The sequence below is a fragment of the Rhinopithecus bieti genome, unplaced genomic scaffold (genome assembly GCF_001698545.2).
Source record: "Rhinopithecus bieti isolate Rb0 unplaced genomic scaffold, ASM169854v2 scaffold_23276, whole genome shotgun sequence".
Taxonomy (NCBI): Eukaryota; Metazoa; Chordata; class Mammalia; order Primates; family Cercopithecidae; genus Rhinopithecus; species Rhinopithecus bieti.
In genome coordinates this window covers 380,189-394,381 of record NW_016810868.1, presented here as the reverse complement: position 1 = coordinate 394,381, position 14,193 = coordinate 380,189, and the positions used below count along the sequence as shown (strand labels likewise).

The 14,193-nt window shown below is 53.7% G+C and overlaps 2 protein-coding genes across 7 annotated transcripts in view; one reads left to right on the top strand and one right to left on the bottom strand.

The window, feature by feature from the left end:
• The window catches only part of EHMT1 (euchromatic histone lysine methyltransferase 1), a 182,478-nt gene that overhangs the window by 115,826 nt on the left and 52,459 nt on the right, over positions 1–14,193 (top strand). For 5 of the 6 annotated variants that reach the window (XM_017893066.1, XM_017893067.1, XM_017893068.1 and 2 more), the window contains 5 exons: positions 1,866–2,009; positions 3,331–3,557; positions 4,598–4,771; positions 6,308–6,390; positions 7,533–7,639. In XM_017893066.1, the coding sequence (XP_017748555.1) occupies positions 1,866–2,009; positions 3,331–3,557; positions 4,598–4,771; positions 6,308–6,390; positions 7,533–7,639 (735 nt within the window). Of the gene's footprint in view, positions 1–1,865; positions 2,010–3,330; positions 3,558–4,597; positions 4,772–6,307; positions 6,391–7,532; positions 7,640–9,344; positions 9,632–14,193 lie in introns of those variants that run through there. The other variant, XM_017893070.1, reaches the window with a different exon arrangement.
• The window catches only part of LOC108542828 (forkhead box protein H1-like), a 3,154-nt gene continuing 1,102 nt past the window's right edge, over positions 12,142–14,193 (bottom strand). Inside the window, 1 exon segment of the mRNA XM_017892989.1 lies at positions 12,142–13,774. Coding sequence (XP_017748478.1) covers positions 12,791–13,774 — 984 coding nt within the window. The 3' untranslated portion in view covers positions 12,142–12,790.

Sequence of the window (14,193 nt, the reverse complement as noted above, 5' to 3'; positions counted from 1 at the left end):
GCTAGTTTTTTGTATTTTTTAGTAGAGACGGGGTTTCACTGTGTTAGCCAGGATGGTCTCGATCTCCTGACCTCGTGATCCGCCCGTCTCGGCCTCCCAAAGTGCTGGGATTACAGGCTTGAGCCACTGCGCCCAGCCTATGTAAATATTTTTCAAAGTCAGTAGCTACAAGTGCTCTGCAGCCGCTGGTCCTGAAGCAGGGATTCACGCAGAAGCACTTGGTGCTGGTGGTGTGGAGGGGGCACTTTTGCAGGACGTACATGCCCTGGTTCTATGCCTTTCAGGTCCTGTTCCATAGGTATGGGGTGGTGTGCAGACTGTCTTTTAAGAAATCTCCTGGATGATTCTAATACAGCCTCATTTGGGCATCGGGAAGTCTCTTGCTGGCTTCAGGGTAGATCATTTATGCCACCCGGGCGTGCCCTGCAGCCACTCTTTTGCAGGTAGACAGGTTGGTTGCTCCTACTTTTCTGTTGTTGCAAAAGCTAGGTCCTTCTAGATACATGCTTGTGCACTTAATTTTGTCTTCAAGTGGAGTCTTAAAAAAAGATTATGTATTTGTAAGCTTTTTGATTCATGTCTCCAAGTTGTTTGCCATGAAGTTGGGATAGAACTCACAGTGATGGTATGTCATCGCTGCAGACCCACAGACACCAGCTTTGCAGTGTGCCAGACCAAATGGGAAGAATGTCAGAGGCTTTTTACGTTGAATTTCTTTGTGTAATTTCCTTTGGGGGCGTTTGTAGTTCTTCTTTTGTGAATTGTCACTCAATTCTTTGCTTATTTTTGGGGGGCCTACTTCTTGTTTTCTTACTGGCTATCAGAGAACTCTCCATACCAAACCAGTAAGGCTTTGTCCGGTGCGCTCCAGAGTGCCTGTCATCCTGGGTGCCCTCAGTGCTTTCACCTCCACAGGCGCCTTCAAGTCCTGGTCCTCTCAGAACCCTCCACTCACCATGTCCCCCAGGCAGGCCCCGGACTCTGTGTTCTGCTCCTTGCCCCGTGTGCAGGTTCCTCTGGCTGCCCTAGAATCCTTGGGGCTCCCATAGATTCATTATGCCATTGCCCACTGCTGGCCTGTGATGGCCTGGACCCTCCTGCCAGGTGTATGTTCATGTTTCCTTGATACCCAGCCCAGAGCCCCTCTCGCCTCAGAATCTTCCTTGACTTCTGCCAGAGTTGAGCAGCTGGCCCTCTGATAGGCACATATGAGTGGATGTGGTCACGCCCGGCCCCCTGAATGTGGTGGGAGTGGGCGTGCCTGGCCCCCTGGATCTGGTGGGAGTGGGTGTGCCTGGCCCCCTGGATCTGGTGGGAGTGGGTGTGCCTGGCCCCTGGATCTGGTGGGAGTGGATGCGCCTGGCCCCCTGGATCTGGTGGGAGTGGGCGTGCCTGGCCCCTGGATCTGGTGGGAGTGGGCATGCCTGGCCCCCTGGATCTGGTGGGAGTGGGTGTGCCTGGCCCCTGGATCTGGTGGGAGTGGGCGTGCCTGGCCCCTGGATCTGGTGGGAGTGGGTGTGCCTGGCCCCCTGGATCTGGTGGGAGTGGGCACGCCTGGCCCCCTGGATCTGGTGGGAGTGGGCACGCCTGGCCCCTGGATCTGGTGGGAGTGGGTATGCCTGGCCCCCTGGATCTGCTGGTTGTGCAGATGGTGGGCGTCTCTGTCTCTAGGCTCCCTGTGTGTCCCCGGTGCTGGCAGACATATAGCAGGTACCCACAAAGCCAAGCTGGCCTTGCAGGGCTCGGCTCAGTCAGCCCACACCTGCTGAGCAGCTCCTTTGTGCCTGCACTGCCCAGCGCCTGGTGGGAGGGAATGCTGGCCTCTCGTGACTCTGACACTGACCACCAGTCTTGTCTGATTGCAGTTGGGCCGGTGCACAAACAGCGTGGTCAAGTATGAGCTGATGCGCCCATCCAACAAGGCCCCACTCCTTGTGCTGTGTGAAGACCACCGGGGCCGCATGGTGAAGCACCAGTGCTGTCCCGGCTGTGGCTACTTCTGCACAGCGGTAAGAGCCCAGTCGGGCGGCCTCTGTGTCCTCCACAGGCTTGCTGTCTGCTCACTGGTGCTGGTTCCTGTCCTGTGTCCACCTGCTGTCGGGTGGTCCAGCAGCTTGACCCAGGTCTGGTGTCTGTCTGGAGGTCTCCAGTGTGTCACAAGCCCCTCACCGCCGCTCTCGAGCCCCAGTGCCTTAGACACTTTCACCTCCAACCCCCATTTCCCTCCTTCCACCTGCAAGCCGCTTTCGGAGATGACTGGGACGGTGTGACCTGGACTTCCAGGCCGGAGGAGGGAAGTGGGGGTCAGGGGTGAAGGTGTCTAAGACCCTGGGGCTTGAGAGCAGTGGTGAGGGGCTTGTGACGCACTGAAGACTCCAGGTGGAGGCTGTACTGAGGACGTTCACCACCCATGACGAGGGTGTACAGAGCACGCAGCTCCCAGGAGAGGCAGCGCCACCCTGCTGTGCCCTGGGCTGTTTCTGCTGGGATCTTGGGTCATCCGTGACCTCACTGTCAAGCATCTGTGCTCAGCCATGCCCAGGGCCCCCTGAGAATGGGCTGCTTCCCTATGGAGCTCCCTTGTGTGGGCATCCTTGTGCATGTATGAGAGTGTATGTGTGTGTGTGCGTGCACATCTGTGTGAGCCTCTGCCTGTCAGCATCTGTGTGTGTGCATCTGTGTGTGTGAGTGTTTGGGTGTGAGCTTCAGGCACCCAGAGATGCCCCGCTGCCCCTTTGTGAACCTGAGCCAAGAGCTTCCACTTTTGGGGGCTTTTCTTTGGACTTCACACCTTGTATGTCCTCCCCATCTTCAAACATCCTTTTTTTGCTTCTGCTACATCTGTTTATCTCTGACTTTCTGCAAGAAAATGCTGTTCTTATGGCTGTGTGCCCCTCCCCGAGGCTCACCTGGGTCGCCAAACCACATCTGCTACACTGCCGAGCACTGGGGCAGCTCCAGCTGATGCCGTGCCCTGAGGTTCTGTCGTCAGGCCCTGTCCCTATCCGCCCTTCAGAATAGGGGCCTTCTGGGTCCTTCTTTAGGCCTTCTCTTTGTGGGCAGCCTCAGCTTTCCTGGGCCTGGGTGGGTCGGAGGCAGCCAAGTGACCTCTGTCTGGCTTCAGCTTCCTCTCTGTGGGGTGAGAGCACCACGGGAAGCATCGTTCCTCCTCCTTAACGATGCCTCAGGCCAAGACTGGACCCCACCCCGACCCATGGCTCACTCTGCAGACCGCCCAATGTGGGATGCGGTGCCAGTTTAGTAGTACTTTATTTTTCCAAATACTAACCCCAATTAAAACAAAACATTTTTTTGTCCTCCCATTTTTAGGGTAATTTTATGGAGTGTCAGCCCGAGAGCAGCATCTCTCACCGTTTCCACAAAGACTGTGCCTCTCGAGTCAATAACGCCAGCTATTGTCCCCACTGTGGGGAGGAGAGCTCCAAGGCCAAAGAGGTGACGATAGCTAAAGCAGACACCACCTCTACCGTGACACCAGTCCCCGGGCAGGAGAAGGGCTCAGCCCTGGAGGGCAGGGCCGACACCACAACGGGCAGGTACCTGGCACAGGCTCTGGCTGGGCTCTCCAGTCGTTCACCTGAAAAGGTTTCAGTTGTTATTTTAACATTATTGCTTTCTGCTGTTTTTTCCAGAAGTCTCTGAGCTGATGCTGATGCTCATGGTGATTTCTGACATTAAGACACTGAAATTCATTTATTGCCATTTGTACATACGTTGCTCTCTTTCAGTTTGGTTATGTAGATCCATTTGCCTGTTTTGAACCGGTTTTCACAGCACCCCCATTGATGTAGCACTGTGGTGTTTCTCTTGCCGGCACAGTCCCGTCAGTACACAGGCGATAGATGAGTGGTAGCTGCTGCAGTCTGTGACTGAGTTCTGTGGCATTAAGGTTTGAAGGCCTTAGCTGAAGACAAAAAAAGTATCAAATAATTAGAAGTATTCATATTAGACAGATATAGTTGTCTTCCTGAAAGAGTCCAGTAGAAACAGCTGAGAACTTTTTAGAGCTCAAGAGTCAGTAAGAGGATCTGATAAGAAGAGGTAGAAGCCACTTGCCTTCTTCCTTACCAGAAGTTTCCTACCTGAGAATTAAATTACGAAAGAGATCCTTTCAAAACAGCAACAAAATCTGTCACTACCCAGCAGAACAAAAGAACTTAAATGTGACACTAATATAAAGAAAACGAAAACTTCCTTGAAGATTATTTAAAAGAGACTCAAATTGTGGACATGTTAAGGTGATTCCTTCCCATTATCCTGTAAATTTAATGCACTTTGAATCAAAATTCCAGTGGGATTTCCTTTTCTTGGGGGTGGGCAGTGGACTTGATAGATTCAGCTTGAAGCTCATTCATGAGAATGATTTTGAACACGCTGCCCAGAAGTCTAGGAAAAGCTGCTCTGGTGTTCTCAGGAGATTTGGTTCTGAATCCTGAACCATTGCATCCAGGGACTCAGCGGACAGTAAGCAAATCTGCAGCTCTCACTTAGAAAACAGCACACTGGGGCAGTCAGAGTCGGAACAGGCCATGTTTCATGTTTTCATAAACGTTTCCCCGATTTCCTCCCACTGAAGTGCTGCTGGGCCACCGCTCTCGGAGGACGACAAGCTGCAGGGTACAGCCTCCCACATGTCCGAGGGCTTTGATCCAACGGGACCTGCTGGGCTCGGGAGGCCAACCCCTGGCCTTTCCCAGGGACCAGGGAAGGAAACCTTGGAGAGTGCTCTCATCGCCCTCGACTCAGAAAAGTAAGACCTGATGCGTGATTGCAGAGATGTCTCAGGGCCTGTTTTAATGTGCACCCCGTGTTTTTCCCCATGGCGTCATTTTAGCACTTTTCAGCTTTTTGATTAATGCTGTTTATTAGAATAATTTGTATATTTTCACACTATTTTGGGAAGTCATTGCAAATTACTGTCCTCTGCATTATATTAAGAGCAACATGTGACACCTTTGAAGTCCTAAGTGAGGAGGTAGTCTTGGTGAGCTTTGACAAACATTTCCTGGTTGCTGTTGACCCTGAACTGCCCTTAGGTCATGAGAGCAGACACTACTTCTGCTGCCTTGGCACCATTTTCCTCCCAGGCCCCACCACATCTGTGCAATGCAAGGGTTGGGCCAAGGGGCCCTCCAGGCTTTCCTGACAGCTCGCAAAAACCCAACCCACCTCGTCCTCCTCTCAGCATTGCCCCCCAACTGGGAGGCAGACCAACCCTCTTCATCCTTCTCTCAGCATTGCCCCCCCAGGGGGGCACTGTGGCACTGAGGCTTGTGTTGGCCTCCTCCCTGGAGCTCCCCTCTGTCTGCCTCCAACCTCACCTCTGAGCCTGTTCCTGAAGTGACGGTGCCATCTGCCGATGCCCACAGGCCCTGCTCACTGACCAGACCCCAGACTGTTCCCGACCCCTACTCTCTCCCCCATCCCTTGGTGATTGTGTTAGTCTGCTTTTGTGTCAATATAAAGAAATGCCTAAGGCTGGATAATTTATAAAGAAAAGAGGCTTAATTGGCTCACGGTTCTCCAGACTGTACAGGAGACGTGATGCTGGCCAATCTGCTCCTTGGGAGGCCTCAGGAAGCTACAGTCATGGTGGAAGGCAAAGCAGGAGCAGTAGCAAGAGACAGAGAAGGGGAGGCTCCCATACTCTTAAGTGACCAGATCTTGTGGGAACTGACTGAGCAGGAACTCACTCATCACCAGGGGGAGGGATGACGCGAAGCCATTCATGAGAGATCTGCCTCCAGGATCCAGTCACCTCCTACCAGGTCTCACCTCCAACACTGGAGGTCACATTTCAACATGAGGTTTGGGAGAGACACAGGTCTAAACCATATCAGTTATCAGCTTAGTCATCGAGTTAAGGTTTCAAAGCAAAAGTGCCAGTGTTGCCAGCTCTCACTGCCCCAGGCATCTTCTGTAGTGTGAGCTGTGCCCTCACTCATGACCACGCTGTGTGGGCTCATCCTGGCTGGGGCTGGTCTTGGCTGTGCTGAGCATAGATGAGGTCCTTGGGGCCTGCCGTGACCCTGTTCCCCTGCCTCCTGCGCTGGTTCTGTCGTCATGTTGTGTAAAGGCCTCACAGTGTGTAGTGTTCTCCTGCAGTGACTGGGAAGGCAGTTTCTTGTTCTGCAGCTTTTACCATGAGATATCTCAAGACTGGTGGGTTTGCACTTGAGCTTGTGGGGCTGGTGGGCAGACGTCCCCTGGGCCTTCCAGCCTTCAGCTTCACGTGTGGGACGCGGAGCCCCATGCTGACCCAACTGTTGTCCTGTGCTTCCCACAGACCCAAGAAGCTTCGCTTCCACCCAAAGCAGCTGTACTTCTCCGCCAGGCAAGGGGAGCTTCAGAAGGTGCTCCTCATGCTGGGTAAGTGCCTTCCTTCCTGCCACCCGGGCACACGCGACCAGCCCTGTGGCACTGAAAGAAGCCGAGAGCAGTTGTTACCCCTTCCTCAGAAGGCTGGTCTCATTTTGGTTTTCTGTTTCTGTGTCTCTGAGTTCTCTGCTGAGTGTGAAGAGGTTGCCCACTGGTGTTGAGGCTTTTTATGGTTTTCATATTCAGTTATGCAGGATGGTAGAACTATTCTCTACGAAGTTCTAATTTATAAAAAGGAATTAGGAATGCGATTGTTAAATCAAGCAGAAATGTAGATGAAGGAAAAGCAAAACTAGTGAGTTGGGGCCCTGCTGAGATGTGTGGTGATGGCGGCAGCTGGTGTCTCACCTGTGCTGATCAAAGCAGCTGTGGTGTGGACAAAGTAGGCTTTGGCTATAGGCAATTTATAACAGGCAGACTGATTGCATTAGATTTCTAATACCCAAAAGCGTGCTTGTGAGATAGAGTAGATAGAGCCTTCCCAGTGGTCATCGGGTCTCTGGGCTCATAGCTCTAGGCTTGATTTCTCTGACGTTCAACGTCTCAGGGTTGAAAAGGATGATTAAGAAGCCCTTTACTGGACAGTACGTCAAGTAAAAAGAAGCGGAACCATTTGCCCTTAAAAAAAGGTTTATTTATGTTGACCAGCAGTTTTTTAATCATTTTTGTCACAGATTTCACATGACAATAAGGTCACCTCACTGCTCCATTGCTCACTGTCCCCTCAGACCTCCTGGGAAGTGACCGATGCTCAGGCCTCTGTCCCCGGCCTTGCTTGCTCCCCTAGGGTATGTCTGCCCTGGTCAGCTGCCTCACAGGGCCTGGGGCGGCTGTGGCCAGGACGCACGGAAACACAGAAGGAACCTCAGAGTTTGAGCAGGGCGGTAAAGGGAAGAGCGTGCCTTGCCGAGGGAGTTCTGACAGAGGGACCTGCCTGTTCGATTCCACAGGAGACCAGCACACTCAATTCTCAAGTCCAGAGGATGGTGCTGTGGGCGGGTTGCAGCGTGGCTCGAGGTGGCTGTTTGTGTGGAAGCTGGTCATTTGTGAGTGCTTGCCAGCCATCGTGACAGTCCTGAGCTGGAGTCTGTAGCTACATCTGAAATCATTAATAAAACTGTGTTTGTTCACAGTGGACGGAATTGACCCCAACTTCAAAATGGAGCACCAGAATAAGCGCTCCCCACTGCACGCCGCGGCGGAGGCTGGACACGTGGACATCTGCCACATGCTGGTTCAGGTTCGGTGGCACGGCGCCCTCCTAGGGCTCTTCACCTGCTCTCCTTTATTTTTATCAAAGCAAAATCATACCACGTTTTTGGTTCTTCCATAGAACTGTGGTTCTTCCATAGAACTGTGAAGCGGACACGGAATCAGCTTTTCTGCCCGAGTCCTGCAGGTGGATCAGTGCTTCCCACTGTTTCTTCCGGCATTTACCGCGGCCTTTGAGAAGAGCATGCTGCTGTTTGGCTGTTTCTTGATTTGCTTTCTTTAGTTTTGGTTTTGGTTCTTTACACTCATGACTTCCCCCTGGGGGAGCCAGGCACTCGCAGAGGCACGGACGCCCTTCCACAGCCCCGTTGACTGGCTCCCATTTTGTTTAGATCAGATCATGTGTGCATTTTCAAGCTGAACCGTGTCATCTCCAGGCATGTTGTGTCTGTCGTTAATCAGTGGCTTGTGTTTCTGTTGGTTGAGTTGACTCTGCCTCCTGCTAATTTATTCTGAATCATCTGAACACTGCCCGCTTTCTCTGGGTTCAGACACACAACTCTGTTTGTCCCCCTGTGACGTCCCTTCCCTGATGCCCGTGTTGGGTCTCCTGTTTCTCAGATGCCAGGTTTGAGTCTGGTGCGGTCTGACTTCTGATCCTTTGCATGTGACCTATTATTTGTAAACTTGAGGAACTTTCCTTGAACCCCACTGGTCTGAAGTTGCACCTTGTTGTAACATGGGTCTTTTTAGATCCACTAGGGCATTTGGTGCATGTGCTGTGCCCTTTCAGTGCAGAAATCCACACCTGTCAGTTCCAGGAGGATTTCCTGTGTGACTTCTGTGCCCGGGTCCTCTATGTGTCTCAGCTGTGTCCTGGGCCTCTCGTAACTCAGGCGTGGAACCTTCTGGACCGATTTCGTGCCGTGGTCTGTCTTCTTGTCTTTTGGTTCTGCCTTCTAGGCAGCGTTCTCACCGTTAGCTTCCAGCTCCTGGGGGATTTTTAACGTGTGTGGTCACATTTTCAAATCCCAAGAATTCCTTTCTGCTCTCGGATAGTTCCTCTTTCAGTAGTCTCTTGTTCTTCCTTAGTTCTCTGATGATATTATGGTTACTTTGAAGTTTTATGCTGCTCTGTTTGTTTTAGTTTTTCTTATCTAAAGGTTTTCCTCAAATGCCCAGTGATTCTTGTTTATATTTAAAGTAAACTACTAAAAAGCCGGTGGTAGCTATTGCTTGCCGAGGGCTGTCAGCTGCAGGGTGATTTGCAGGCCTGGCTGTTCTGTTGGGGCCCCCGGGCCCCACTGTCTGGGATGGACCTGTGCCCTCGGACCGCACCTGTCTCTGCCTTTCTTAGGGCCGGGAAGGAGAGAGTGACGGGGCGCGCCGTCTGCTGTGCTCACACCCACCTGCTGTGCAGCTGCCTCAGTCTGTCCCCCGTTTCCAGAGTCGTAACTGATGGTGTTTTGTTACTATTTATCTGGAATGATTTTTCCCTCCTTTTATTCTGACCTTTTTCCCTCGTTTTTGGATATATGTGTTTTAAACATAGAACTTGATTTTTATAAATTTAGTCTAACCATCTTGGTATTTTAATAGGAACTTTTAGTCCTTTATATGTAATGTCTTATATTGTAGTTTTAATTTCTAGCTGTCTCAGTCCATTTTCTCTTGCTGTAACAGAATACTTGAGACCGAGTCATTTATAAAGAAAATAAATTTATTTCTCACAGTTCTGCAGGCTGGGAAGCCCAAGGTCGAGGGGCTGCCTCTGGTGACTTCTGGTGAGGCCCTTGAGCTGTGCCTGAACACAGCCAGGAACCGCACCAAGAGGGAGACACTCCAGCACAGCCTTGCTGCGGACCAGGCTGCCCACACGGGAGCAGGTCCATTCCTGGGGGCTGACCCTGTCTTTCAGAAAGGCGTGGTTCCATCTTCGCAGCCTCATCGCCTCTTAAAGGCCTGGCCTCCCAACCTCATTGGGGCCCCCAACCTCAATAAATAAACCGCATTCAGACCAGAGTGCCAGCCTTTTGAAGCCAGTACTTTTTGGTCGTTCTTCTTGCCGTCTTTTGAATTGATTTTTATTTTGATTGTGCCATTTCTCTTCTCTATGTTAGTCTGGAAGTTACAAACTTTCCACTTTTTGCCTCAGTGGTTCCTCTCAGTCTCACTTGCAGACTTGACCTACCAAGGTCAGGACTGAATGAGATGGTGATGGGGGAGCCAAGGCTCGGCAGGGGGTGAGGGAGGGAGCAGCTGAGGTGAACTGGGGTCCAGTAAGCCAGGGGTTGGTGGGGGGCTCCTGGAGGCTGAGAGGAAAGTGTGTCGTGAGAAGGGCTGAGCCGAGGTAGGCACTGGGGGCCAGCTCCATGCAGGAGGAGCCGCGGAGGCTGCTGGGTATGTCAGGGAGAAGCAGGAAAGGATTCAGAGGCAGTGCGGTGGCCTTGAGACGAGTCATGTGGGCCGTGGTTCATGGTGAGACCATGAGGGAAGTGGCTGACCTGGTGGGAACAGGCTTATAGGAGGGGGTGAGGTCTGGGGCAACCGGGGGTCAGGGAGTGGGGGGTGGTCTTCTGGACACAGGCAGAGCTGGAGCGAGGGGTGGGCTGTTCAGGGCAGGAGTGATGCCAGGACATTCATAGTTGGGGCTCTGAGGAAGAGGAGGAGAGCGTGGTCTGGAAGAGGCAGGAGCTGGTGGTGTGGGGCTCGAGAGCAGATGCGGGTGGAGGGCCAGGCATCCGGCTGGGAGGCCTTGTGAGGGGTGCGGCGTGGTTCTGGTCTGTTGCGGATGGACCTGGATGGGGCACAAGTGTGCAGAGCCGCGTGGGGGAACGGGCCCACGGGAACAAGGGCTATATGAGCGCTGCCCCGATGGCCCCAGGAGCTGGGCGAGGCCATGAATGTGGCTGTGTTGAGCCCGTGAGGGTGGGCCGTGCTGAGCCTGTTCTCCATGCCCACCGCTGGCTGTGGAGGCTTCTTGAAGACATTCTTCCTGTGCCTGGAATTCCAGGTTGCTGGTGGTTTCCTCAGATCATGGAAGGAGTGATGCCACTGTCTTCCGACTTGCATTCTTCCTCTTGAGAAATTGGCTTGCCACTCCTTTGAAAGACACTGGTGTTCTCTTTGGCTTTCTTTTTTAAACATTAAAAAATTAAAAAAAATATATGGTTGCATCATGCATACAGAAAAGTCCTTAAAATGTAAACATATGGTTAACAAATCATTCTACTATGGTCCTGACGTTCCTGCCCCCGTGAGACGCAGTGTTGCTGGCTCCCTGGACACCTGGTGGACACCTGAGTGCCCTCCCCAGGAACAGCGTCTGTTTTGGTCTCACCACCCCGCACGTGCCTCGCTCAGTAGGGTTCTGTTTGTTTGCGTCTAACCTTTATGCTGAGTTGTCTAGCGTGAGTTCCTTTGTGTCTGCTTCCGTCAGTCAGAAAAACAAGGGAGTACAAAAACAGGACATGGCCGTGGGGCTGAGTGGCCTGGCCCTGCCGGGGCTCCCTGCTGACTGCCCGCGCTCCGTGCTTGCCTGAAACTCATCTTTGGGGAGGCTGAGTGAGGAGCACAGAGCTCTTCATTCTGTTTTATAGTTTCTTTTGAGTTTAGTGCTGTGAAATAAAATGATGTATTGGGAGGAAATCGAATCGTTATGTCCCTTGGTGCTGCTGTTCATCCAGTGCGCGGGGTCTGACCAGCCTGGAACCACTTCATATGAAATTCTTAGCCTGATGTTTAATTTGATGACCCGCCCTGCAGAACTTACTGTTGCTGGTCTTAGAGAGATTTCTATTTTTTCTTCCCCTTAGAATCTAAGCGGTTTTCCTGAGATTCTCCAGGAAGAGAGCGATTGGCTTTATCTCTAGTTTGCCCTGAATCCAAGGGTGCTGTTTACCAGGGGTTCAGCATTTGCAGGGGTGTCTCACATCTCACACCCACTCTTTGGGCAGGCTCTGGCCACACCAGTGAGGGCCTGTGGCGTCATCTCCCTCAGGCTCCGATCTTGGCTGCGTGGCGTCATCTCTCCTGGGCTCTGGTCTCAGTCATGTCTTTGAGCCAGGTCTCCTGCAGCAGCACAGGAGAGGGGTTTGTGTTCACCCTGCGAGAGGGTCCCCCGGAACCAGAGGGGTTCATGTCCACCCATCCCTTCAAGAGGGTCCCCTAGAACCAGAGGTCCCACTTGGCTTAAGTCCCCCAGGGCTCCCTGCCCCCACTGCAGCACAGGCACTCGGCCATGTGTGGCTGTGTGTATTAAAAGTGAAGGCGCGGCCGGGCGTGGTGGCTCACGCCTGTAATCCCTGCACTCGGGAGGCTGAGGAGGGTGGATCACGAGGTCAGGAGATCAAGACCATCCTGGCTAACACAGTGAAACCTCGTCTCTACTAAAGATACAAAAAATTAGCTGGGCACAGTGGCGGGCGCTTGTAGTCCCAGCTACTCAGGAGGCTGAAGCAGGAGAATGGCATGAACCCAGGAGGCGCAGCTTGCAGAGAGCTCAGATCGCGCCACTGCAATCTAGCCTGAGCGACAGAGCGAGACTCTGTCTCAAAAAAAAAAAAAACAAAAGTGAAGACACACCCTCAGTCACATGAGCTGTGCTTGGAGGGCTCAGTAGCCGTGTCACCAGGGGCCACTGCCTTGAGCGCAGACAGAGAAATCCATCGTGCAGAAAGTGCTTCCCTGGCAGCCGACCTGGAGTCCACCCCAGCCTTTTGCCGGTGCTGGGGGCATCAGTGTTCTGGCTCCCAGACTGGGGAGGGGCTCTGAGGGTCAGTCACAGAGCCTCCTAGGTGTCTGAGCTGCCTCAAGCGCCCCGGGGCCTTTTCCCCACTGACTTGATCTGTGTTTTCGAACCTGTGGAGGCCGGAGCTGTGCCTCCATCTGCTGCGGATCCAGGGGCTGCTGCCCTCTCACCTGCTGCCCTTTGGTGTCCTGGTCCCTCGTGCTGTCGGGTTTCACGCTGTGTCTGCGGTTTCTGGAGAGTACTGAGCGAGGCGCCACACGCTCCCATCCGAAGTCACCACAAACACTCATGTTTTCATCTGTCTGCTCTTCTGTCATCTCTCATTAAAAAAAAATGTTGTAAACTCCTTTACTGTTATCTCCCCCATGCCCCTACCAAGACCATGTAGGGTCCAGTCTTGATTCCCTAACCCCTTTTCCTGAAAAGGTGCTACCTCCTTCCCAGGCTGCATCTACCATTCGGTGACAGCTGCTGATGGATGGATGGGTGGTGGGCTGAGAAGAGGGGACTGGGAAGGGCTATTCCAGGCTCAGCCCTGCCCCCCACAGCCTTGCCTCTGAGTATAGGGGAAACAGAGGCATGACTGACCAGGACCAGGGTCATGCCAGCTGGGCCACGGCCACACCACACGTGGGGTAGTCCAGTAAACACTGTGGACTCCCAACAAGGCTGCTGCCTGGTGTTTCGAGGCTGCTGGGGTCGCAGACACCCGCCTGGTCTTGGCTCCCTGTCAACAAGCTGGGGGTGGGAGCGGAAGGGAGGAGCGGTCCCTGTCCTAGGAGCCTCACAAGAGAGCAGCCAGCCTGGGCCAGGGGCCGCCAGGTCCCAAGGGTGACTGACTCAAACGTCATAGATGCTTTTGTCGGGTGGCATCCCCTGGAAGAGGGCGTCTAGATCCCAGAGCAGCACTGGGGGCCCTCGGGTTTCAGGGGCCACCCCCCAGTAGGCAGGGCTGGTTGACGGTGGACATTGGGGATAGGAGGTGGGTGGGGGTGCCAAGGTCATTACCGCATTGGGAGTGTAGATAGGCAAGTAGGAGGTGGACAGCTGCCCACAGAGGGAGGCCCTGTGTGCCCCGCTGGACAGCCCCCCAGGAACTGAGGTGCCCTGCAGTAAGTGGAGAGGCCAGGCCCTAGGCTCTGGGGAGAGGGTTGAGGGCCCGATGGCTCCCACCGGCAAAGTCTCCCCCTCCACTCTTGTGGGGCCAGGAAGGGGGCAGAGGGGCCACAGAGGCCTCTCAGAGAAGGGCAAGGGTGGGGTGGGCACTGCCTTCTCCCCACTGTACCCCAAACCTGCCTGCAGAAGCTGGACTGCTCTGTGGCACCAGCCTTGGCCGGGATGCCCCTTCCCAGAGTCCCCTAGCAGGGACTGGATGCTGAAGCAATTGCTGGGTGGTGGCAGATGACTGAGCGACTGTTAGAGCCGGCCATGCAACACGCAGGGGGGCCCAGGGCATTGGCAAAGGCTCCACCTGCACCCGCTTCTGCCTGTGCCTCAGCCGGGGTGAGGCTCATGCAGGTGTAGGGAGGTTGCAGATATAGGGGTCTTGCAGGTGAAGGGAGATTGCAGGTTTAGGGGGCCTTGCAGGTGTGTAGGGCGGTTGCAGGTGTAGGGATCTTGTAGGCGAAGGGAGGTTGCAGGTGTAGGGGGCCTTGCAGGTTTAGGGGCCTTGCAGGTATAGGGAGGTTGCAGGTGTAGGGGGCCTTGCAGGTGTAGGGATCTTGTAGGTGAAGGGAGGTTGCAGGTGAAGGGAGGTTGCAGGTGTAGGGAGGTTGCAGGGGTAGGGAGGTTGCAGGGGTAGGGAGGTTGCAGGGGTTGGGGGCCTTGCAGGT